The sequence below is a fragment of the Rhinatrema bivittatum genome, chromosome 16 (genome assembly GCF_901001135.1).
Source record: "Rhinatrema bivittatum chromosome 16, aRhiBiv1.1, whole genome shotgun sequence".
Taxonomy (NCBI): domain Eukaryota; kingdom Metazoa; phylum Chordata; class Amphibia; order Gymnophiona; family Rhinatrematidae; genus Rhinatrema; species Rhinatrema bivittatum.
Genome location: NC_042630.1, coordinates 37,285,177 through 37,307,320, shown reverse-complemented (window position 1 = coordinate 37,307,320; position 22,144 = coordinate 37,285,177). Strand labels below are relative to the sequence as shown.

The following is a 22,144-nucleotide window of genomic DNA, read 5'->3' as shown; positions in this document are numbered from 1 at the left end:
AAAGGCAGGGGGAGGGGGCATTCAAGAGAGTTGGGTGGGAAGAAGTGGCAGAAAGGTGGAATATAAAATAAATAGAGGGCGAGTGTCTATTTCAAGTCTGCTTTATTGAGGAGCAGCAGGGATTTGCTCTGTTCTTGTTCCTTCCTGCTGCTGCGGTCTGAGTTATTCCTTTCTCTCTCTTCCCCCGCCTCCCCCCCCCCCCCCAATACAATTGCTGCACCTCCTGCTCTTCCTGAGATGCAGTGGCGACAGGTGAGGATCCAACCAGCGTTGCTATTGCCAGTATCCAGTCGGCTGCCACCTTTCCCGACCCCAACATCAAGTACGTCTTCCGTACCGATAATGGTGGGACACAGGTATGGCGGCGGGACTGCTTATTGTATCTCTTCTCCACCCCCCCCCCCCCCCTCATTATGATACCCCTGTCAATATGTGCATTAGGAGCATATGCAGTAACGTCCAAGGTCTGCCTTGGTCTCGCCCACCTGGCCAGAAACAAAATCTCTGTCTGGTGAGAGCTCAAATCCTTTAAGTTGTTGGGATTTAAATGGGTTGAGTGAAGAGCGGGTGCATTGGAATTGTAGTGAAGAACCCTAGTACTTGCCTTTTCATGTTCTGGGTCTGGGAAGACTGCAGATGTGTCCCAGAACGAAGACCCTGGGGGATCCACAATTGATTGGGCCTTCCTTTATTTTGCATTGGGTACCGATGTTCCAGTAACTGCGTACAAGGCAAAGATCTATGGTAGGTTTCGTTGGTTTTGGAAGTGCGTTTCCTCTTCCTTTCAGTCCTGGTGCTCTGCTGCCTTTTCATGGGGTGGCATGTACACTAGGGACAGGACAGGACTGGTACCGTGCTGACATTGGGATAAAGAAACGCAAATCAGCACTTAATAAACTAGACCAGTCGGACTATGGGAAAGATTGCTTGTGAGATCGCTGATAAATAAGGTGGCATAAAATGTGTTTTGTTAATGGTTCACGATAGCTCTGTTACCACCACATTAGTGAGAGCCCCTTGCCTTTGCACCAAGACCTTTCGCCATTCCCCTGCATCTCTGAGGGACTGAGATGCCCCCCTCTGTGGGTGAGTGGGGGGATATTTTGAGTTTCCGTTTGAATTGTGTGAAAGAGTGAGCCCCTGCAGTTTGCAGCTCACATTGCTGGTGATAACTTTACTCTTTTTTTTTTTTTAACTGGGAGCTATTGCCATGTCAGTCCATGCCTTGCACTGGAGTAGTGGGGCTGTGTTGCTTGACCAGATCTTCTTTTCATCCTGCAGGTGATGTATCGTGTTATACAGGTAGCCGACAGCCAGCTGGATGGCCAGACGGAGGGCACTGGTGCCATCAGTGGCTTCCCTGCCACACAGTCCATGACTCAGGTAGAGAATGGGTATCAGACTTGGTTATATTTTAATATCAGTGGTCTCTTTCCACCTCTGACTAGTTATAATAGCTGGCAATATATCTATCTGAAGCTCCAGGTGGTGGAGGACCGCTTCTGAATTTCTGGTGCTGGGTTTCCAGATTCAATGGCTTCTCCACTCTGGCCCTGTAAAGGATCTGTGTGTAGTGACTGCCTCCTGCCAGCAGGGGACCCCATGGCTTGGAGGTTCTGCTGGTGTCAGTCTTCCCTGCACTGCCACACCCTTAAAAACCTGCCTTACGGCCCAGTCCAGTCCTAGTGGATTCCCCTCTGTACCTTGTCCTGCTAGCCACCAGAATCTGAGGGCTCAATCCAAGGGGGGAGGTGGCTGGTCCAGGCAGAAGGGCCTGCTCTTTCTGTGGGGGTTACCACAGGGCCTGACAGGCCCAGAGCTTGACAAAAGGATGAAGCTCCCTTACTAGGGTGGGACTGTAGTTGCAGCCTTGACCTATGTCATAGCCATTGGCACCGATTGCCCCCTCTGCGGCTTTTTTTTTTTTTTTTTTTTAATTGTTAGCTTTATTCTTGCCCCTGCAGGCAGTCATCCAGGGCGCGTTCTCCAGCGAGGATGGTGTGGATACAGACGCCGGTGGCACGGAGACCCACTATACTTACTTCCCCACCACTGAAGTTACGGATACCAGCTCAACCATCGGTCCCAGCACCACTGCCACCACCGTGGTGACCACCCAGAACTCTGATGCCCTCCTGGGGCAAGCTGCGCCCACTGGCACAGGTTAAACCTTTCAATTACTCTTTGCAGGTTGTACTTCTCTGGCATCTTAAGCTTGTGGCTGCCTGTAGGCTTGAAAGGGAAGGCATGACCTCTTTTTGCAGCAAGGAAATAATTGGGAAATGTGGAGTAAGTAGGCTGAAAACACAGTTGCCACCACCTTGCCATGATTAACATCTTTCAGTTATTTTTCATCAGATGGCTGCAGTTTAGACCAAACATCTGTATCTAGCTCCCAAGCACCATGTGCTCTGCTGACCAAATAGCTTCAATCTAGCACAGGAAACGTGGTGCTTTTGAAGCCCCAGTGTCCCAAAGGGTTTGCCAGTGTGATAGTGGGATTTCACAAGGTCATGCTTTTACTGTCTTGCCACCTTGAGTTACTTTTTATTCCTTTAGCCCGGCAGCTGCTTTCCACCCTCCCCACCCTTTGGGCAGATGTGAGTTTTGTTTTCCCCAGGCTGCAGTATATGCCCTACAGTTGTGTACAGCAAGCAGTTACGTGCGTAGGAAGTATGAGGAAGTGGCTGGGCCTGGTCTTTTGCTTTCCACATCTTATGTAATGTCTGGACTTTTTTTTTTTTCCCTATGGTCCTGTTTTACCTTGCGTGCCCCTTTCTTTGTACCCAATGATGGAGACAGATAAAACTTTTTTTTTTTTTTTAAAGATTTTTTTTCCTAGCCTGTAGCAGATGGACTCAGGACCAATGGGTATAGTGTGCTCCTGATAGCAGTTGGAGACGGATCAGATTTCAATCTGACATGAGCACTACATATACCCGTGCACGAGGCTCTGTTCTTCAGTTTTTTCCGTCTCCATAGCAGTTCGGGACTTCACACACGCTTGCACAGCGTTAGAAAACCAAACTCCAAATTTAAAGAAGAAATAAAGGAAACCTTACCTCCAAAACGAGCCCCGTTCTCCTGCGGTGATACCTAAGGGACCCTCCTCCAGTCGAGATTTCCTGAGGTGATTCCTGTGATCTCTCAGAAGTAAGCCTCTGTCCCGGTGTGGACTTAGCCCCTGGGAAAGGCAGCGGCTGAGAGGCAGCCTCTGTTCGGTAGCCAACGTGGCTTGGACTTAGCCCTCAGGAAAGGGAGCGGCTGAGAGGCAGCCTCGGTCCGGTAGCCAACGCGGCTTGGACTTAGCCCCCTGAAAAGGGAGCCGCTGAGAGGCAGCGGGTGCAAAACAGAGCGCGGCGGTGAAGGTAATTCCATCTCCCCCCGCAGCCAGAGACCGGCCGGTAGAGAACCGGGAAGTGCCGAGATGAGGTAAGGTAGAAAACTTTCTCTAAGTCTCCGAGGCTCGGACAGCCACACAGATCGTCCCTCCAACCTCTGTACATTCGGGTTACGCAGCCATGTCCGGGCTAGACCCCGATCCGGCAAGAGGGTCCTCCCATGTGAAGACCTCCTGAGGGGGCCGCCATCATTCCGCGTGGTCGCCGGTGCCTTCCCCCCCTTGGTCGCCACATTGTCCGCACAGCGGCCAGCCAGGCGCACAAACAACTTGTGTGCATAGCGGGGTGCATGCATCTATGCCGTGCGCACAGCGGCATGCTCAAGGGTGCCGAGCGCACAACTAGGCCCATGTGCACAACCACTCGTGCATCTTCCGCTCCTACTCGCACAACGTAGGCGCACCCGGAGCACATAACCAGGCCTCCCGGCACACGCACCTGTACAAGATACACGTGCAAATCATGGCACTGCCGTCCAAGACAGCTAAGGGTCTGGCATGCCACCTGAGAGCGGTGCAGTCCGAGATGACCCGTGCCCTGTGCGTGCTATGCGAGGAAGCTTGGGGAGAACTGAGACAAGGTCCCCTTCAGCCCGTAGAGGACTCCGGATCCACCAGCGAGACTACCCCGGACCTCTCTAGTCCCGACTCTGCCCCTCTACAGTGGGGGCCCTTGGGGAGCACCGTCAAACCCAGTGCGGTCCCAGGCAACTTCACCTGGGCGGGATTCTTCGCTGAGCTGCAATCCTACATCCACTCACAGACAGGGGCGACACAGCCACAACCCCCACCAGTGGCCCAGAACCTCCCAGGCCCCTCCCAGCCTCCATCAGATGAGCCTCACCTGGACAAATGCCTCCCCTTAGGGGACACAGATGACTTGGAGGAGGAATCAGAACCCCTGGAAGAGGGGGAAATCCCTTCACGAACGGAACTGTATCGAACCATGATGCGCTTCTTTCCAAAAGACGAATTATCAGATCTCGTAGCTACGAGTCTGAAGGCATTGGCCATCCCGGACACATGAACACAGCAGAGTCCAAGGCGAGCCCCTTCCTGGCCGGGCTCCGCCAGACCTCATGCCATTTTCCTACACTACAGGCCGTACAACAACTGATTGATCTGGAATGGGACGCTCCAGAGGCCATCTTTAAGTGAGGGCGAGCCCTAGAAGCTCTCTACCCCTTGGACCCCGCAACGAAGGAACTCTGAAGTTTCCCAAGGTCAACGCCCTGGTCTGCGCCACCACAAAGTGCACTACCATACCAGTTGCGGGAGGAGCTTCACTCAAGGATGCCAATGACAGACGGCAGAAACCACACTATCAAAATTCTTTGCCCTAAAGGCAAGAACACCCATGCACCAACAAAATTCTGGGCACTATTCCATCTACTTCATCGCGCCCAAGAAAGAGGGAACATTCCGGCCCATACTGGACCTCAAGACCGTCAGTCGCTACCTGAAGGTACCCCACTTCCACATGGAAACCCTGCATTCGGTCATAAAGGCGGTACAACCGGGAGAATTCCTGACATCCCCTGGATCTGTCAGAAGCCTATCTCCACATACCTATCCATCGCATCCATCAGCGTTTCCTATGCTTCGCAATATTGGGCCATCACTACTAGTTCCAGACCCTACAGTTTGGGCTAGCTACAGCTCCCCGAACGTTCACCAAGATCATGGTGGTAGTAGCAGCGACACTGAGGAAAGAAGGAATCCTCGTGCACCCATACCTGGACGATTGGCTGATCAGAGCGAAATCGCCAGAGGAAAGCCATCAAGCAACCACCAGAGTCAAGGAACTACTGCAGAGCCTCGGGTGGGTCGTCAACACACCCAAGAGCCACCTGCAGCCCTCCCAATCCCTAGAGTACCTGGGAGTCCAGTTCGACACCAAATGGAACAAAGTCACCCTTCCCACGGCATGGAACTATCTCCAAGTCCTCGGACTCATGGCATCAACCATAGAAGTCGTCCCGAGGGCAAGGACCCACATGCGGCCCCTACAACATTCCCTACTGTCACGGTGGAACCCGATGCCTCAAAACTACTCAGCTCCCCTCCAGCTACCGGCGAAGGTTCGGAACCAGCTACAATGGTGGCTACAAGAAGACCATCTGAGTGAGGGAACAAGCCTATCCTCACCAGAATGGACCTTGCTCACCACAGATGCAAGCCTGCGGGGATGGGGAGCCCACTGCCAGGAGCTAACAGCTCAAGGGCAATGGGACAAAAGAGTCTGCATGGAACATAAACTGACTGGAGGCCCGAGCAGTCAGACTAGCCTGCCTACAGTTCAGTCAAGACTCCGGGGCAAATCAGTCAGTCATGTCGGACAACGCCACAACAGTGGCCTATATCAACTGCCAGGGGGGAACCAGGAGCCAGCAGGTGTCCCTGGAAATAGAACCCCTAATGACGTGGGCAGAATCAAATCTACAAGGGATATCAGCCGCCCACATCGCGGGAAAAGACAATGTCACTGCAGACTTCCTCAGCAGAGAGTCTGGATCCAGGGGAATGGACACTGTCTACAGCAGCCTTCCAACAGATAGTAAACTACTAGTGAACCCCAGTCATGGATCTTCTGGCAACCGGCTCCAACCGGTTGCCAGAAGTCATGGATCTTCTGGCAACCGGCTCCAACACCCAGGTTCCCAAGTTCTTCAGCCGAAGACGGGAACCACTGTCCCAGGGAATAGACACCCTCGTCCAGACCTGGCCACAGGAGGGACCTACTGTACGCCTTCCCTCCATGGCCACTACTGGGCAGAATCATCCGCAAGGTAAACACCACAGAGGGCTGGTACGTCTAGTGGCCCCGGACTGGCCAAGAAGACTGTGGTATGCGGACATGTGAAGGCTTCTGGCGGGAAACCCTCTATGCCTACCTCCACACAGGGATCTACTCCAGCAAGGACCGATCCTCCACGAAGACCCAAAGAGATTCTGGCTTACTGTCTGGCCATTGAGAGGTCTCGTCTGAAAAAGAGTGGATACTCAGGACCAGTGATTGACACACTGCTCCGAGCACGCAAGTTCTCCACCTCCTTAACATATATACAAGTATGGAGAATATTTGAAGCCTGGTGTGAGGACCGCAACATCCTTCCACAGACAGTCAAAATCTCCATGATCCTGGAATTTCTGCAGGATGGCGTGAACAAAGGGTTGTCCCTCAACTCCAAGGTGCAAATGCCGCCCTGGCCAGCTTCACACCCAGGGTGGACGGCACTAGCCTAGCGGCCCACCCAGATGTCTCCCGCTTCTTAAAAGGGGTCAAGCACATTCGGCCACCTCTAAAGAGGCCGATACCCCTATGGAATATCAACCTAGTGTTAGACTTCCTAGCAGGAGCTTCGTTCAGACCAACTCGCAGTCTGTGCCTACGACTCCTGACCTTGAGGACGGCGTTCCTCGTGGCAATCTGCTCAGCCTGCTGAATCTCCGAACTTCAAGCATTATGCCGGGATCCATACAGCTGCGCACTGTACCCTCCTTCTTGCCAAAGGTGGTTTCTCACTTCCATCTAAACCAAACCATCTCGCTGCCATCTCCAGACGAGCATAAGGACTTGGAAGACTCATGCCTTCTTCGCCACCTGAATGTCGGCAGACTCCTAGTCCGATACCTGGAAAGATCGGAACCTATATGAAAGACGGACCATCTATTCGTTCTTCACAGCGGGAAGAAGCAAGGGGAAGCGGCTTCGAGGGCAACCATAGCCCGCTTGATCAAAGAAGTAGTCAAGGCGGATTACGTAGAGGCAGGCAAGCCTCCACATCTACAAGTCAAGGCCCATTCCACAAGGGCCCAGGCAGTGTCCTGGGCAGAAACCAAGATGCTGTCTCCCGCAGAGATCTGTCGGGCGGCAACGTGGTCCTCCATCCACACCTCAACATTCTATCGCCTGGATGTTCAGGCCAAAGAGGACACAGCATTCGCAAGGGCAGTACTAAGTGGGTCAAGGGCAGCTTCCCACCCGCTTTGGGAGTAGCTTTTATACATCCCATTGGTCCTGAGTCCATCTGCTACACGCTAGGAAATGGAGAAATTACTTACCTGATGATTTCATTTTCCTTAGTGATGGCAGATGGACTCAGCACCCTGCCCATGGCTGCCTCGCAATCAAGAATCCTCGGGGGAACACCCCCCCCCCCCCCCCCCCCCCAAGAGCAACACAAGCATGGGTAAGCCAACCCTTATCTCTAGTCCAGATACCCATATTAACAGATGTCGGCGCTTCTCTGAGTGCCCAGGTGGTCTCCAGCATGGAGTAGAGTACCTGGGAGTCCGGTTCGACACAAAATGGAACAGTCACCCTTCCCCCTTACAAGGAGAAGGAGATTGATAGAACAACTACGAGCATTGCTGAACTCCACCCTTCAACCAGAGTACTCAAGTTACTCAAAATTATCCAAACACACATATCCATAATTTGCTTTTCGAGGAGAAAACTGAAGAACAGAGCCTCGTGCACGGGTATATGTAGTGCTGACTTCAGATTGAAATCTGACTCAGTCTCCAACTGCTATCAGGAGTACACTATACCCATTGGTCCTGAGTCCATCTGTCTACACTAAGGAAAACAAAATTATCAGGTAAGTAATTTCTACCTTTTTTTTTTTTTTTTTAAAGAATGCTACCTAAATTAACCCAGGAATCCCTCAGCCTAGGAGGCTAGCACTTTCTAAACCGCATCCATTTAAAAGGAAAAAGGAGCCTCCTGTGCTTGTAATAGATTTCAGCAGGGCTATGACAGGATGCAACATCGCCGCAGGAGGTGCGGGCTTCCTTGTACGTCACCGTAGGACTCTCAGATTTGCAGCAACTTCAAAAGCAAAGTTCCCACTGTTGCAGGGTTACACGAAAACAGGCCGACTGCCTTTTAAGTGCCATTTCCAAAATCGTTCTTCCGTAATTGGCAATTACAGGGTTTTACCCACAGTAATGCTTAAATAATCCAGACAGATCCTCAGAGGTCCCTGGTTTTCCTCAAGGGAGGGAAGTGTTTAACGGATTTTAAAAAAAAAAATTTTTTTTTTTTAATAGACTGAAGCTATCCAATCTCTTGGTTTTCAGAATAATCAGAGACTTGAACCACTGACTACAAATGAATCTAATGGCTATTCATGCTGGCTTTCCTACTGTTGAGGACTGCCGTTTGACACCCCCCCCCCCCCCCCCCACCACACACACAATAAAGCTCTTCTCCTCCCAGGCCTTCCTGTATAATTGGAGCCTGCCTCAGCCATGGTCACCCTATTCAAAGACTGTGATCTTGAGCCGAGAGGCTGTGGTATCTAAACAGCTGGTGTTTTTTGTTTTTTTTTTCCCCTTCATTCCCCTGATTTTCCTCTAGCTGTGAGCTCCAGCATCATCTGTGCAACTCTGGCCTGCGGTGCTCAGTGCAGCACCGTTGAGTAGTTTCCTGGCATTAATAAATGAGCTGTGATCTGGCAGAAGGCATCTCTAGAGTTCGTTGCCAGAGGATGTGGTGAAAGCCGTTAGTGTAGCTGCGTTTCCAAAAGGTTTGGCCAAGTTCTTGGTGGAAAAATCCATTCCTGTTCACACCCAGATCAGGCCAGACAAGTGGGGTTTATGTATCCCTGCCGGCAGATGGAGGCAGAGAACAAAACTTTGAGGCACTGCTACCTAACCGAGAGTGCCACCTGCAATCCCTCATCCCTCAGTATTTCTCTATCTCCAGCAGAGGGTGGTACAAACCTGCAGTCCTGATTTAAAAAAAAAAAAAAAAAATTGGATTGGATTGGAGAAGTTTGAGTTTGGGCTCCTCGAGGTGCCAGGTACCTTTTGGAGACCATCCCTTGCATTGAGCTGGGCGTCCGGGGGTTGGAAACCTCTGGCTGTATTTGCCTGCTGCTTCTGGAGGCCTTGTTAGTCGGGGGACTGGCTCCCTCCTGCCCTTCAAGGTCCCTTCCTGTGAGTCAGGGTCTTCAGATGAGGGAAGTAACCCTTTTGTTATTTTTCAATTAAGCTTTAAAAAAAAAAAAAAACTTGATTGGGAGACTGGCGGCTCGGTGGCCGTGGCATTTCGGCAGCTGGTGCTGCTGATGTCTGCAGGAAAGAGAAGCAGAGGAGCTTGCTGCAGGGAAACCTTTGCTTGCCCTTTTCCCGGGGGGGGGGGGGAGATCAAAGGGAGCTTGTGTTTGGGTGTTGCTTGGGCTGGCGTGGCGGAGGGATGCAGCGAGTCTACCAGAGGTGCGACCTCAGGATTTCCCGCGTGCTGCTCAGATGGGGTGGTGGCGCGAAGCTGCGTGTTCAGCCACGGGAGCAGCCTGACTTTTTTTTTTTTGTTTGTTTTTCCTCCACGCTGGCTGGATTGTGTGCTCGAGCTGCGTTTGGTTCCTGCTTTGGGGATGGCGGCGGACGGGGCCTGCAGGTTCTGATCGAAAAGACTTGATTCTCGTTCCCCCCCCCCCCCCCCCAACCATACAATCTGCGTAGATAGGAACCTCTGTGGGATCAACAGAAGTCAAGAGGGCTCCCAGGTCATTGGGTGTCTCAGCTGTATGCGCGGTCATGGGCCTGGGGTCTGGAGGACTCTGTAGGGCACTGGGAGCTCTGTTTGGTGTGCGTGTGTGAAACGCACGAAAGGCATGACACAGGCCGCAGCAAGTTTCCTGTCAGGCCTACAGGTAAAGGTGTTCATACCTTATTGCAGCCGTACTCTGCACCGGGTCCAGGAGGGCTCACTGAGGCTCAATGATGTGTGGGCAGAGAGCGTACGTGGGTGGCATGCAGGAGGGTGTCGCTGACCGTGGATCGTGGCAAACATCTTGTCTGGCCTGCGGGGTAAGGCATTTGCGCCTTAAGGCAGCCGCACTCTGCCCCAGGTCCGGGAGGGCTCAGTGAGGCAATGTGATGTCTGAGCGGTGTCCATATATGGAGTGCCTGAAAGCCTGTGTGAAATGCGTTTGCACCTTAATGCAGCTGCACTCTTCCCTGATGGTGTCTCCAGGTGCAAAGGTGGTCTTCTTGGCTGCGGAGTCAGTGGCAGCCAGGTGGTCTCCACATGGTGGGAGACCAGAGGTTCCCTCATCCCCACTGTTCCTGCTGGTTCAGAGTATTTCTGAAGCCTGGGTTAGTGTGGGGGGATGGTAGCTGGTGGTCACCAGTGAGTCTGAGGCCTTCTCTGCAGACTTTGCCCTGCTCCTGCATTTGACGGTGTTTTTTTTGGCCAGGTGGGGTGCAGGAGGAAAAATGGCCACTGGTCCACAAGGCTAGTTCCTGGCGGAAGTGCCCATAGGGTATTCAGGCTATCTTTTTCACAGTCTAGGCCTCTGGGGGAGGGGGCTTTTAGGCAATGCTGAAGGGCCCTTCTTGGATTCTGATGCTCTTCAGGAGGTGATTGGGGATGGGGTCCAGGGTCCATTTGAGGAATGGTGTTCCTGATGACAGGACCTCAGGTTCCAGAGGAGACCCTGGTGGTGGAAAGGGATGACCCTAGTAGGGCTTGCTTGTTCTGGCAGAAGAGGTCCCTCAGGTTCTGGGAGTCAGACTGTGAAGAGGGACCTGGTCCTGAATGGGCTGTGAAGTCCCCATAGCTGATTTCCTATGATTATAGTGATGAGGAAACTGGTACTCCTGGGAGTTCTATATGCTGGAAGACAATGGTGAAGTTTTATCCTTTCGTGGAGGAGAGCTTAGAGCTCCTGAGGCTGCTGAAAGTGGACAAGAATACTTCTGTTTCCTGTAAGGGGGTTTCTTTGACCGATTCTAGGCATGCAGTCCCACTTGGAAAGCAGGGTGACTTATGTGACACTATATATGGTTTCCTAGGCCTTCACCAGGTGTATGAATTCTGCAGGATTCTCCGGTGACACCTTAGAAGGGCTGAAGTCACGGCTCTGTAGATGCCGGAGGATAGGAAGACCAGACAAGAAAAGTTTTCCACCTCGCGCTCATGTCAGATGCAAGGAGTTGCCATCCCAACAGGAATGCTTTTTTCCTTGCAAGGCTGGGGAAGGCAGCAGTCCTTTCGGAGGGCAGATAGGCCTGGTCACAATAATTCCATTCAAGAGGTCTGAGGGAATGAGGCATCACAATGAGGCCAGTCTGGTCCCCTTCTCCATGGGACTGTCAGAGGGCGATTGATCTTCTTACGAGGAATGGACCAAGATCATGACAGATCAAGAGGTTATGGAGGTGATACGAGACGGCTACACGTCATAGTGTGTCTCTGTATGTCCCACTGTCGGAGGCATGTATCCATTTTCCCATTCGGAAGGACCATCAAGTTTTTTCGGTTCATGATGCTGGGACAGCATTTATAGTTCCGAGCTCTTCCTGTCAGCTTGGCTGCAGCCTTATGAACCTGCACGAAGGTGATGGCATTGTTGGCAGCAGCCTTTTGGCATGAAGGTATTTTGGTACAGCCATATCAGGCCGATTGGCTCTTTCGAGTGAAGACACATGAGGAGTGCATTTGATTGCTCCAGTGAGTTATGATCACCTTGCGGTTGCTGGATTGGATGATGGATGTGGTGAAGTCAGTGCTGACCCAGTCGTTGCAGTTTTCTGGGGGCATTTTTTCAATACCTGGGGGGGGGGGGGGGGGCAGGGTGTTCCTAACCTTGGTCAGGTTGTCGAAGTTTCAGGTGCAGGTAATGTCTACGTTGTCTTGTCTGTCAGTGCCAACGGTTTGGGACTATTTGTGGGTCCTGGGGTCCATGGCTTCATGTGGGATTTGGTTTCGTGGGCATTAACACACAGGAAACAGTTATAGAAGGCGCTCTGGTTCAGGTGGAATATGTTGTCTGAGTATCACCCAAGGGCTTTGGTCCACAGTGGAGACATCCTGGTCCATCAATCACCTGGAAACAAGGGCAGTCCATTGGGTCCTGGAAGCCTTCCTTCCCTGGATCAAAGGGGCAGATAGCTTTGTGTGTTCTCGGACGATGGTAGCATTCATCAATCGGCAAGGAGAGGCAAAGTCACGCTGTGGCTCTGGAAGCTTGACAGTTTTGTTTGGGTGGAAAGCCATCTCTAGGGATTAGTGGCTTCTCATGTCGCAGGTGTGGACAACATACAAGTAGATTTCTTCAGCAGACAGCAACTGGATCTGAGTGAATGGGAGTTGTCCCGGGAAGTTTGGGTTCGCATCTGTGCCAGGTGGGTGTTCCCCAGCTGGATCTCATGGTGACGTGTGCCAACACAGTCGGCAAGGTTTTTCAGTCGCAGAGGAGAGGTTGGTGCAGTCGGTCTGGATGTTCAGTGTGCACTTGACAGACTGAGATCCTACTGTACGTGTTCACTCCCTGGCCACTCGTTGGTAGAGTCCTGCGGCAGCTAGAGTAGCATACAGGAATGATGGTGCTAGTGGTGTCAATGGTGGCCATGGGTCGCGGATCTGGTATATCTCGCAGTAGTGGGACCCCTCAGGTTAGCTCACCTGGCAGGCTTGCTTCAGCAGGGTCCCATAATTTTGGATTGGGAGGATCACTTCTCTCTAGTGACTTGGTTTTTGAGAGGCAGCAGTTGTGCCTGAAAGGCTATTCAGAATCTGTTGTTTCCATGCTCCCATGCTCCCCCAGGCTCAGAGGTCCTCTGTGTCCTTGGTGTATGTCAGGGTCTGGAGGGATTTTTGAGTCGTGGTGTCTAAAATGGTGATTGGATCCCATGGCTGTGGATAGTCCTCGTATCTTAGCCTTTTAGCCGCAGGGGTTGTCTTAAGAATCTAGCCTATAGCTCGCTCCACGTTCAGGTGTCTTTCTTGGGTTCCCTTAGGGGCAAGTTGCAGGGGAGGTCTTTTGCCTCCCATCCTTGTGGTTCAATTTCTGAAGGGGGTTGTTTTTCCGCCCTCCAGTTCAGAAGTTATGCCCGATTTGGAACCTCAGTTTAGATCTGCAAGGGATTTGTGGCGCTCCATTTGAGCCTTTAAGTAGAGGATCTTTGAAGGACCTGCCTTTGCAGACAGTGTTTCAAAGGGGGCCATATGTTTGGCCAGACAGATTTCAGAATTACAGGCGCTGTCTTGCAGAGATTAGTTTTTGTGTATCTATGATGATGGAGTACCGTTGCAAATGGTCCTCCCTTTCTTGCCAAAGGTGGTATAGTCTTCATGTTCATCAGTCGGATTTTCCGGTCTTCCGGAGTGGTCTAAGGATACCCCTCAGAATAGCGAGCTGCATCTTTGGATTCTATTGCGGTATCTGAAGTTTACTAATAGTGTTTGGCGATCAGATCACTTTTTTGTGTTGCTCAGTGATGCAAAGAAAGGGAGTGAGCCCTCTAAAGCATAGATTGCTCAGTAGTTGAAGGAGGTCCTTTGCTCTGCTTATATTTGTAAGGGTAGCACGGTTCTAGTGGGACTGAAAGCACATTCTACGAGAGTATAGGCAGCCTCCTGGGCAGAGTGTCAGTTGTGATTTTCTCGGGAGATTTGTAGGGCTATGGTGTGGTGCTCACTTGATACTTTCACCAGTCTTTACCTTTTGGACATGCAGGCAAGGACAAGGTGTCCTTTGAAAGTGTGTGTTGTGTGGGTCTTCCGGGTTCCCGCCCAGTTTTAGGGATGCTTGGGTACATCCCACTTGTCTGGACTGATCTGGGGATGAACAGGAAAGGAAAATTGGTTCTTACCTTCTAACTTTTGTTCCTGTAATACCACAGATTCGTCCAGAGATCCGCCCCGTCTATGCCAAAACACTTAATTTCCTGATAGTTGGTGTGCCATGTTTTCAAGGAATTTTTGCAGTGTGAGCATATGATTTTGTTTTATGGCTTCAGTTGCAGGGTTTCCAACCCCGAGTTGCCCGTTTGCCTAGAATAGGGTTTTAGGTTCTATTCTTTGGCTTGGGTACAGGTCAATACTGAGGGACTGCAGGTGGCACTCTCGGTTATGTAGCAGTGCCTCAAAGTTTTGTTCTCTACCTCTGGTAGGGATGCAAAACCCACTTGTCTGATCTGTGGTATTACAGGAATGAAAATTAGTGGGTAAGAACCAATTTTCCTTAAACCATTATTAAGGTAGAGTTGCAGAAATCCACTGTTTATTCTTGGGATAAGCAGCTTGCAATAGAATATCTACCCCTTGGGATCCTGCCAGGTCCTTGTGACTTGGATTGGCCACTGGTGGGAACAGGATACTGGGCTTGATGGGCCTTTGCTCTGACCCAGTATGGCAAGTCTTATGCTCTTATGACAATGCCATAATGCTGCTGCTATCCTGAGATCTCTGTTGTGGCCGATTTTTTGCTTGTAAAGTGAAGTGCCTCCCCCATCACCCACCGGTCCTTAAACACGTTATTTGGAAAAGAATGTGAAGTCTCTCCTGGAATGCGTTCTGGACTGTGTAATAAAAATCCATCTTCCTGCCCAGCCAGCTGTGGCTTGCTGCTCACTGGGTTAAGATGGCACAGATCTTTTGTTTTCCCTAATTGTCTTGTCTCTTGTGGCTGATTGAACAGGACAGTTCTTTGTGATGATGTCACCACAGGAAGTCCTGCAAGGTGGAGCTCAGAGGTCAATCGCGCCTAGGACCCATCCGTACTCTCCGTGAGTATCTGCATTTGGCTTAATGCCGGGCCTAATTTTAGGTATTCTCCAGCAGAAAGGAGTGAAAAGAAGCCATGAAAAATGGTACGAAAAGACCTAAACATAACTGTTATCTACATATCTTAAAAAAAATAAAATAAAAAGTTAGTTGTATAATGGATCAGGAAGGGATTGGGGTTGGTTCCCAGGTCCAGTTGGCCCCCTGGGATGGTCAGGGATGCCGCAGAAGCAGCACTCGCAGCTCTGGCGTGGGGAGGGAGGAATCCCCGATCATTGTGCAGTGGTAACACCTAGCGGCTGGTCCTGGAGGGAAGAGCTGGTGCTACCGTGACCAGGAGGAGGGATATGAAATAGGGCAAGAGTCCCTGGCTCATGTGAATGAAGACTGTGCCAAACCCCAGGAGGGGCAGGTTCTAGTTGAGCCAGAAGTCCAAAGGAGCAGGAGGAAACCACTGCTTTACAAACTCAAATCAGAAATGTATTTTTAAGTCCTGGTATTGGGTCAGCATTTCTAATCTCAAAGTACTGTTTTGCAAATAATTATAATAACCCTTTCCTCTCCCGACCCCCCCCCCCCCCCCCCCCCCCCACACACACATTTTTATTCATGTGTTCATTTCATTTATTCAATTTCTAATCTGTCAACACAATGTAAAAGGCAAAAGTTTGTTTTGCACTTTTATGGGAGAGTGGGGGGGGGGGGGGGGGTTTAAGTGCCAAAATCTTGAAGTGGTGGCTATATGTGACTGTTTCAACAAGCCATCTTTCTTAGGGGTAAATTACCCCCCCCAGACAAGACCCCAGGAGTAGCAAATAGGTCTTTTTGGTGAGTAATTCCTTTCCAGTGTGTATCATGAGCTTGCAGAGCAATGTTGATACTATTAGAGAGCTGCTATTTATTTATTTATTTAATAGTTTTTATATACCGACCTTCATAGTAAATAACCATATCGGATCGGTTTACAATTAACAAGAAAATAACTGGGGTAATTATGTCACTGGTATAGAAATATCCTTGACCCCCCCATTTCGGTTTCCTAGGTCCAAGCCGCCCACGTTTCCAGATAAATGAATATGTGCGGAAGATCCGTACCTTTGCTGCTTTGTTGCTTTTTTTTTTTCTTTTTTGGCTCAGATTTCCTGACCTGGGTTTTCCCCTCCTCACCCTAGGAAGACAGACGGGCCTCGCACGTCCCGGGATGAAAAACGCCGAGCGCAGCACAACGAAGGTACAGGAAGTGATGGGTGGGATTGATTTGGTGATCGGAGCTGGGCCTGCACTGCACAACAAGGAGGCTTGGAGATGCTGGGTCCAGTTGCCTGACTGATAGTTAAGGGAGAGGCCTTGGAACTGCTTTCTTTTTTTCTGCAAACCACTTGCAGCATTACATTATACCAATTAGACTGTAAATTCTAATCCTCCAAACCAAAACCTGCAGACCACTCCACATCTGTGGGATTCCTGTACTTGCCTGTACTTTTTTTTTTTCTTACGTTACTCTGTTTGTTGTGGGGTAGCTGGGTGGTTCCTCAGTGGTTCTCTGCCTCCGGTTAGGTGGTGGAATATGCTGGGAACTGTTGGAAAAAAAAAAAGAAACGGGGACAGCACATAAGGTAGGCTGGGACTCCGAGGAGGACCTTTCACCGTCCCCCCAAAAAAAAAAGTGAGAACCAAAGTGTCCTCCCAGGTCAGTCCTCAGCAAGCCGCGGTCTGCGTAGGGCAGTTCTGGGAGGGGGAGACGTGTGCTTGCAGGGAGCGATTGATGTTAAAAGTGCAGTAATGGAAGCGAGTCCTCCAGCGGCAAGGCGCATGGCCGAGAACGCACCCGATGTTGGGAACAAGAAGGCAAAGCTCCATTGCGGGCTGCTCTTGCCCTCGCTGTGATAGCCGCAGGTCTTCAGAAAGCAGGCAATGAAAAGGAGGGGGAGGGGCGGGCACAGGCAGATGCGCCATGGACTCGAGCCTGGCGAGCAGCTTGCTTGATTGGGTAGAGTGCTCACCTTTGGGAGGATGTAGCCAAGGTGCAGGCTGGCCTTATAGAGTGAGAGGGCCCCAGAAGCAAGCAAGGGGCAGTGCAGGAAACAACTTTGCTAATGCACCAAACTTAAAGATATCAGAGCCAAAGGGGCCTGCACCAGAAGGTACCTTTTGGGAGGTGGTTCCCCGATAGGCTGTCAACACGTACCAGGATTAAAGAAATGCAGGACTGAGGAAGCTCCCCGGAGGTGTGGAGAGTGACTCCAGGGGGATTTGGAACTCCCAGAGGAATCTCCTGTTGAGGAGTGGGGTGAAGGGGGGAGGAGATGTAGCAGTGACGCTGTTTAGGAAGGGAGAATTGAGCCTCTTAATTGTAACGGTAATGCAAGCATGAAACCTGCGGGGGGAGGGGGAAAGGACCCGCAAGGGGATTCAATCCTCAGAGGCATAAGGAGACTTTCCCCTCCACCCGCCATAAAAGAAATGATGGCGGGAGAATCGGATCACCCCAGATTCAGCCCTGAGCTCAGAATCCCTAATGAGCACACGCTACCCCCTACAGGTTACTGAGGGTACCAAAGATAGACGCCCCAGTAGCAGTAATGTCAAAACAGATGCCTATACCTGTGGAAGGGGGCACCTCCTTAAGGGATGCACAGGATAGAAAGGAAGAAGCGTTTTTTGTTTAAGACAGCATTTGAGACAGCCAGTTTGTCCTTGTAGGCAGCAGAGTGTGGGAGCTATGCAGCCAGGACAATTAGTCAAAGGGCTCCAGCAGCACCAGGAGGAAACATTGAGCACAGGAGACCTGGCCAGAATTGTATCAGGGGTAGCCTTCCTGGCAGATGCATTTCATGATTTGATTAGGACCTTGATCAAGCAGATGGCATCTGTGATGGCAGTGAGGAGGTTTTTATGGCTCAGGCACTGGGTGGCAGATGCACCCTTGATATCGAGGCTTAGCGTCCTGCCCTTCAAAGGAAGTCTCCTCTTTGGGGACGATTTAGATGCTTTAATGAAGAGCCTGGTGGATACAAAGCCACAGACTCCCAGAGGGATAGGCCCAGAGGTCCTACAAGGCCTTTCAAACAACAAATCCAGGAACAACAAATGAGGATTTAGCCAGGTGAGGGTGCCAGGCTCCTGGGGGATTTAAGGGGACTAAGTGATGATTGGGGAGCCCATTCTGAGCCTCCTCCAGTGGGTGGTCAGCTAAGTGGGCAAGGTCACCAGGGACAGGTGGGTCCTGGAGGTGATTTGTCTCAGGTACACTGTGGAATTGGCTATTCCAGTACCAGAACCTTTTTCTGATGTCTCCCTGTAGGTCTTAGGCAAGATAATCAGAAAAACCTTAAGACAAACTGGTGGCACTAGAAGTGATGGTGCTGGTACCAGTCTCAGGGGGACAAGTTGTTGCTCCCTGTATTTTGTAGTCCCCGGAAAAGAGGGAACATTTTGCCCAGTGTTAGATTTGAAAATAGTAAAAAAAAAAACCTCTCAAAAGTGAGAGGGTTCAGAATGGAAACATCGAGGTTGGTCATTGGGGCACTTGAGCGGGTGTTGCACCGACACAGGTTCTGAATGTTCTGCTGCTGGTAGTTGTGCATGCACTTTTGTCATCCTGGGGATGTGTCCTGTTTTTCTTAGGGAAATGTTGCAGCTCTCCATGCATGCAGTGGGGGCAAAAACAATGCTGGATCAGCTCGTGACCCTGGGCATGGACCTGTCCATAGATCACAGGACAGGATTCCTGACCTTTGAGCAGCAGTGACGTGAAATGGCCAAGCTAAGGGTGCATGGCTGGCAGGTTGAGGAAGCCATGGCCTGTAGTTTCCCAGTTGAGGGTGGTAGATGCAGTGTCTTTGGCTAAATGGAAGAGAATTAAAACCAAGGGTAGGAGAAAGTCCCTTATGGCTGCAGTTGAAGGGTTATTGCCCCTACTCACACTGATTGGAAACCCAGAAGAGCAGGAGAAGAAAGCTGCAGTTCTAAAAGAAAAATGTATGTGTATAATATAAAATGTCTCTCAACATGTAGCAAAGCTATTTTTTTTTTTTTTGGCAACAACATTGACTCTTATTTCCCTGTTCGTACCTGGATCAGTCCAGACTCCTGGGTTTTGCCTCCCCTCTAGCAGATGGAGACAGAAGTTTTAATGGACTCCGTCCTATACCCCTGAAGTGCCACCTAGAGTCTGTCAGTATCTCTCTGTCTCCAGCAGATGGTGGAGGTGCAAAACCTTTAGTCTGGGTTTGGTGTTCGGCAATCTTAAAGACAAGAATTTAGTAAAAAAAAAAAAACAACAAAAAGAAGATCTCTTTAAGCCTCCCAGAGGGTTGCTAAGTCCTGGTGGGACCATCCCTCCCTGGTAACAGAGGCTCTGGAGCAGAGGGTTGGGAGCCCTGTAACTGCCCGCGGCTGAGGGTGATACCAGGGAGCCCGGTTCACTCACCCTCTGAAGATCTGCACACAGGGAAAAAAAAAACCCGCTGAGGTGATTTAATTTCTGAGCCGGCCTAGCAGTCTTTCGGCCCTCCTTCCTTCCGACGCTGTTTTCGCCGTCCTTTTCAGTTCCTACGAGCTCCCGGGGGTTTGTCTTGGTCGCGCTGGTTCTTTTTTCAGGCCCCGATCCTAATTTAGCTCTGGGATCATGCTGCATGGTGTGGCCTGCGGGCCGGAGTTTGTACCTGTTGCTTGTCGGGAGGGGAAGGTTCTTCGGGGAAGCCGATTACAGTGAAATCACATCGCAGCAGCTCTAGAGCACGCAGGGACCCTGGGAGGGCAGAATTGCTGCGGCAGCTTCAGGACTCTTTTTTCTCCTCAGCACAGGTATTGAAGCCTTACTGCGAACATTCAGGGAGCAGGAGAAGGCTGCCCTGGGGGAGGGGAGCTCCCTGCCATCTCTTTCGCCATGTCCTGCTGCCCCCTGGGGGGGGGGGGCAACTTGCAGGCAGCTCAGATCCCTTCCTCAGAGGAGGAACAAGGGAGAGACTCGGATGAGTCTTCTTCCTCGTTCTCCTCCAATTTTGTGTTGTTGCTGCATAAAGCCTTCAAAGCAGGGAAAGCAGCAAAGAGCCAGGGTACTAAGGTGTACCCCGTGAGGTCCCGGCGTTACTGGGGTCTGGGACAGGAGCCTCATCACTCCACAAGTGTACCAAGTCACACAGTGGCCTAGAAGTCCCCAAGGCCAAACGCCTCTCCGGTCCCTTTCCAGTCTGGTGGACAGTGCAGCCCTAGCGAGGGACCTGATGTGGATCAGGGTTACCAGCTCCAGCCGGCCAAGCCAGTGGGTGCGCCTCTAGTAGAGGGCGATGATCCCAAAGTGGTCTGCCTGTTCAGAAGGGATGAACTAGGTCCACTTATCCCAGCCATTCTGGAGGAGCTGGGCATTGAGGTTCCTCCGGAGGATTCACGGTTTGGAGCTATGGATCCGGTGATGGTGGGGCTCAGGGGTCCAGCTCGATCCTTTCCATTTCATGTCGGTTACGGATCTTTTGTTTAAGGAGTGGGACACTCCAGATCTTGGTTTAAAGGTAAATCGGACTATGGACAAGTTATATCTGCTTCCGGAGGAAGCGCTGGACCTCTTTAAGGTCCCTAAGGTGGATGCCGCGGTCTCGGCAGTGACCAAGAAAACCACCATCCCGGTAACAGGAGCCACTGCCCTGAAAGATTTGCAGGATCGCAAATTGGAGTTGCAACTTAAAAAGATTTTTGAGGTTTCCGCCCTAGGGGCCCGGGCCGCTATGTGCAGCAGTTTCGTGCTACGAGCCAGTGTCCACTGGGTGCAGGATTTGCAAGCAGCAGCAATCCTTTCTGCGAGTGAGGCGGTGCAAGCAGGGCACCTGGAGGCGGCGGTAGCTTACAGTGCTGACGCGCTTTATGATCTGATACGGACTTCTGGCAGGACTATGGTCTCAGCCATGTCTGCCCACAGGCTCCTCTGGCTTAGACACTGGGCGGCGGATGTTTCGTCTAAGGCTCAACTGGTTTCCTTACCCTTCAAGGGTAAGCTGCTTTTTGGGCAACAATTGGAGGACATGATAAAATCTGTGGGGGAGAATAAAGTCCATAGGTTGCCGGAAGATAGACCCAGGACAAGAGGATCCTTTCCTCAACGGGCGAGATTTTGGGGAAAATAGCCAGTTTAGCTCTTCAGTCTGCTGGTTCGTCCTTTCGACAGGGTCTCGGCCGCCAGTCTTCTTTGAATCAGTCTTTTCGAGGGCGCCAGCCTGCCATAGATGGAGCTCCACAATCTCATGGGGGTCCCAAGTCAGTGCAATGAAGTGAGACTGGTCCACTCTTCCGTTCCAAGAAGAGAGGGGAGGTTATCCCTTTTTCTAGAAGAGTGGACCAACTTAACCTCAGATCAGTGGGTCCTCAATATAGTAGAACACGGTTACTCGTTAGATTTTGCTCAGCTGATCCACGAGCGGTACATACTTGCCCCATGTGGGTACCACCAAAAACTCCGGGCGGTACAAGACACTCTGCGGCGGTTACAGGACCTAGGCGCCATAGTTCCAGTACCCGCAGGAGAGCTCAGGCGAGGGCGCTACTCTATCTACTTCGTGGTGCCCAAGAAGGAGGGTACCTTCCGCCCTATCCTAGACTTAGTCAATTGGACTCTAAAGGTGCCTCATTTTCAGATGGAAACTCTTCGCTCGGTGATAGCGTCTGTACACAAAGTGGAATTTCTAGCATCTTTGGATCTGACAAGCTTACTTGCACATTCCTATACGCTCGGATCATCAGAAATATTTGCGGTTGGATATCCTAGGGCATCATTTTCAATTTTGCAATCTACTGTTCGATCTGGCAATGGCGCCCAGTCTCTTCACCAAGGTGATGGTGGTTGTGGCAGTGGCCCTGCGAAAGAAGGGGATTCTGGTACACCCCTACCTGGGCGATTGGCTGATTCGAGCGAAGTCAGAACAACTTTGCAGAACAGCGGTGCACAGCTGTTGAGCTCATTGGGTTGGGTGGTCAATCCCGACAAGTCACCTGGTTCCCTCCCAGTCCTTGGAGATTTTGGGTGCTCGGTTCGACACAATCTTGGGAAAGGTTTTTCTTACAGAGGAAAGATTGACCAAGCTTCTCAGTCAGGTGGAGTCCTTGCGATCCATGCCTTGTCCCAGGGTCTGGGATTATTTGCAGGTCCTTGGTTCGATGGCTTCCACTCTCGAACTGGTGCCTTAGGCCTTTGCGCCCTCTTCAGTCAGCCTGGTTCTCCCGGTGGAATC

The 22,144-nt window shown here is 51.1% G+C and overlaps 1 protein-coding gene across 5 annotated transcripts in view; it reads left to right on the top strand.

The window, feature by feature from the left end:
- Positions 1-22,144, top strand: part of USF1 (upstream transcription factor 1) — a 50,535-nt gene that overhangs the window by 21,153 nt on the left and 7,238 nt on the right. For 2 of the 5 annotated variants that reach the window (XM_029579364.1, XM_029579363.1), the window contains exons 4-8: positions 244-356; positions 1,282-1,383; positions 1,965-2,163; positions 14,836-14,923; positions 16,094-16,152. In XM_029579364.1, coding sequence (XP_029435224.1) covers positions 244-356; positions 1,282-1,383; positions 1,965-2,163; positions 14,836-14,923; positions 16,094-16,152 — 561 coding nt within the window. The remainder of the gene's footprint in view (positions 1-243; positions 357-1,281; positions 1,384-1,964; positions 2,164-14,835; positions 14,924-16,093; positions 16,153-22,144) is intronic. The other 3 variants (XM_029579367.1, XM_029579365.1, XM_029579366.1) reach the window with 3 other exon arrangements.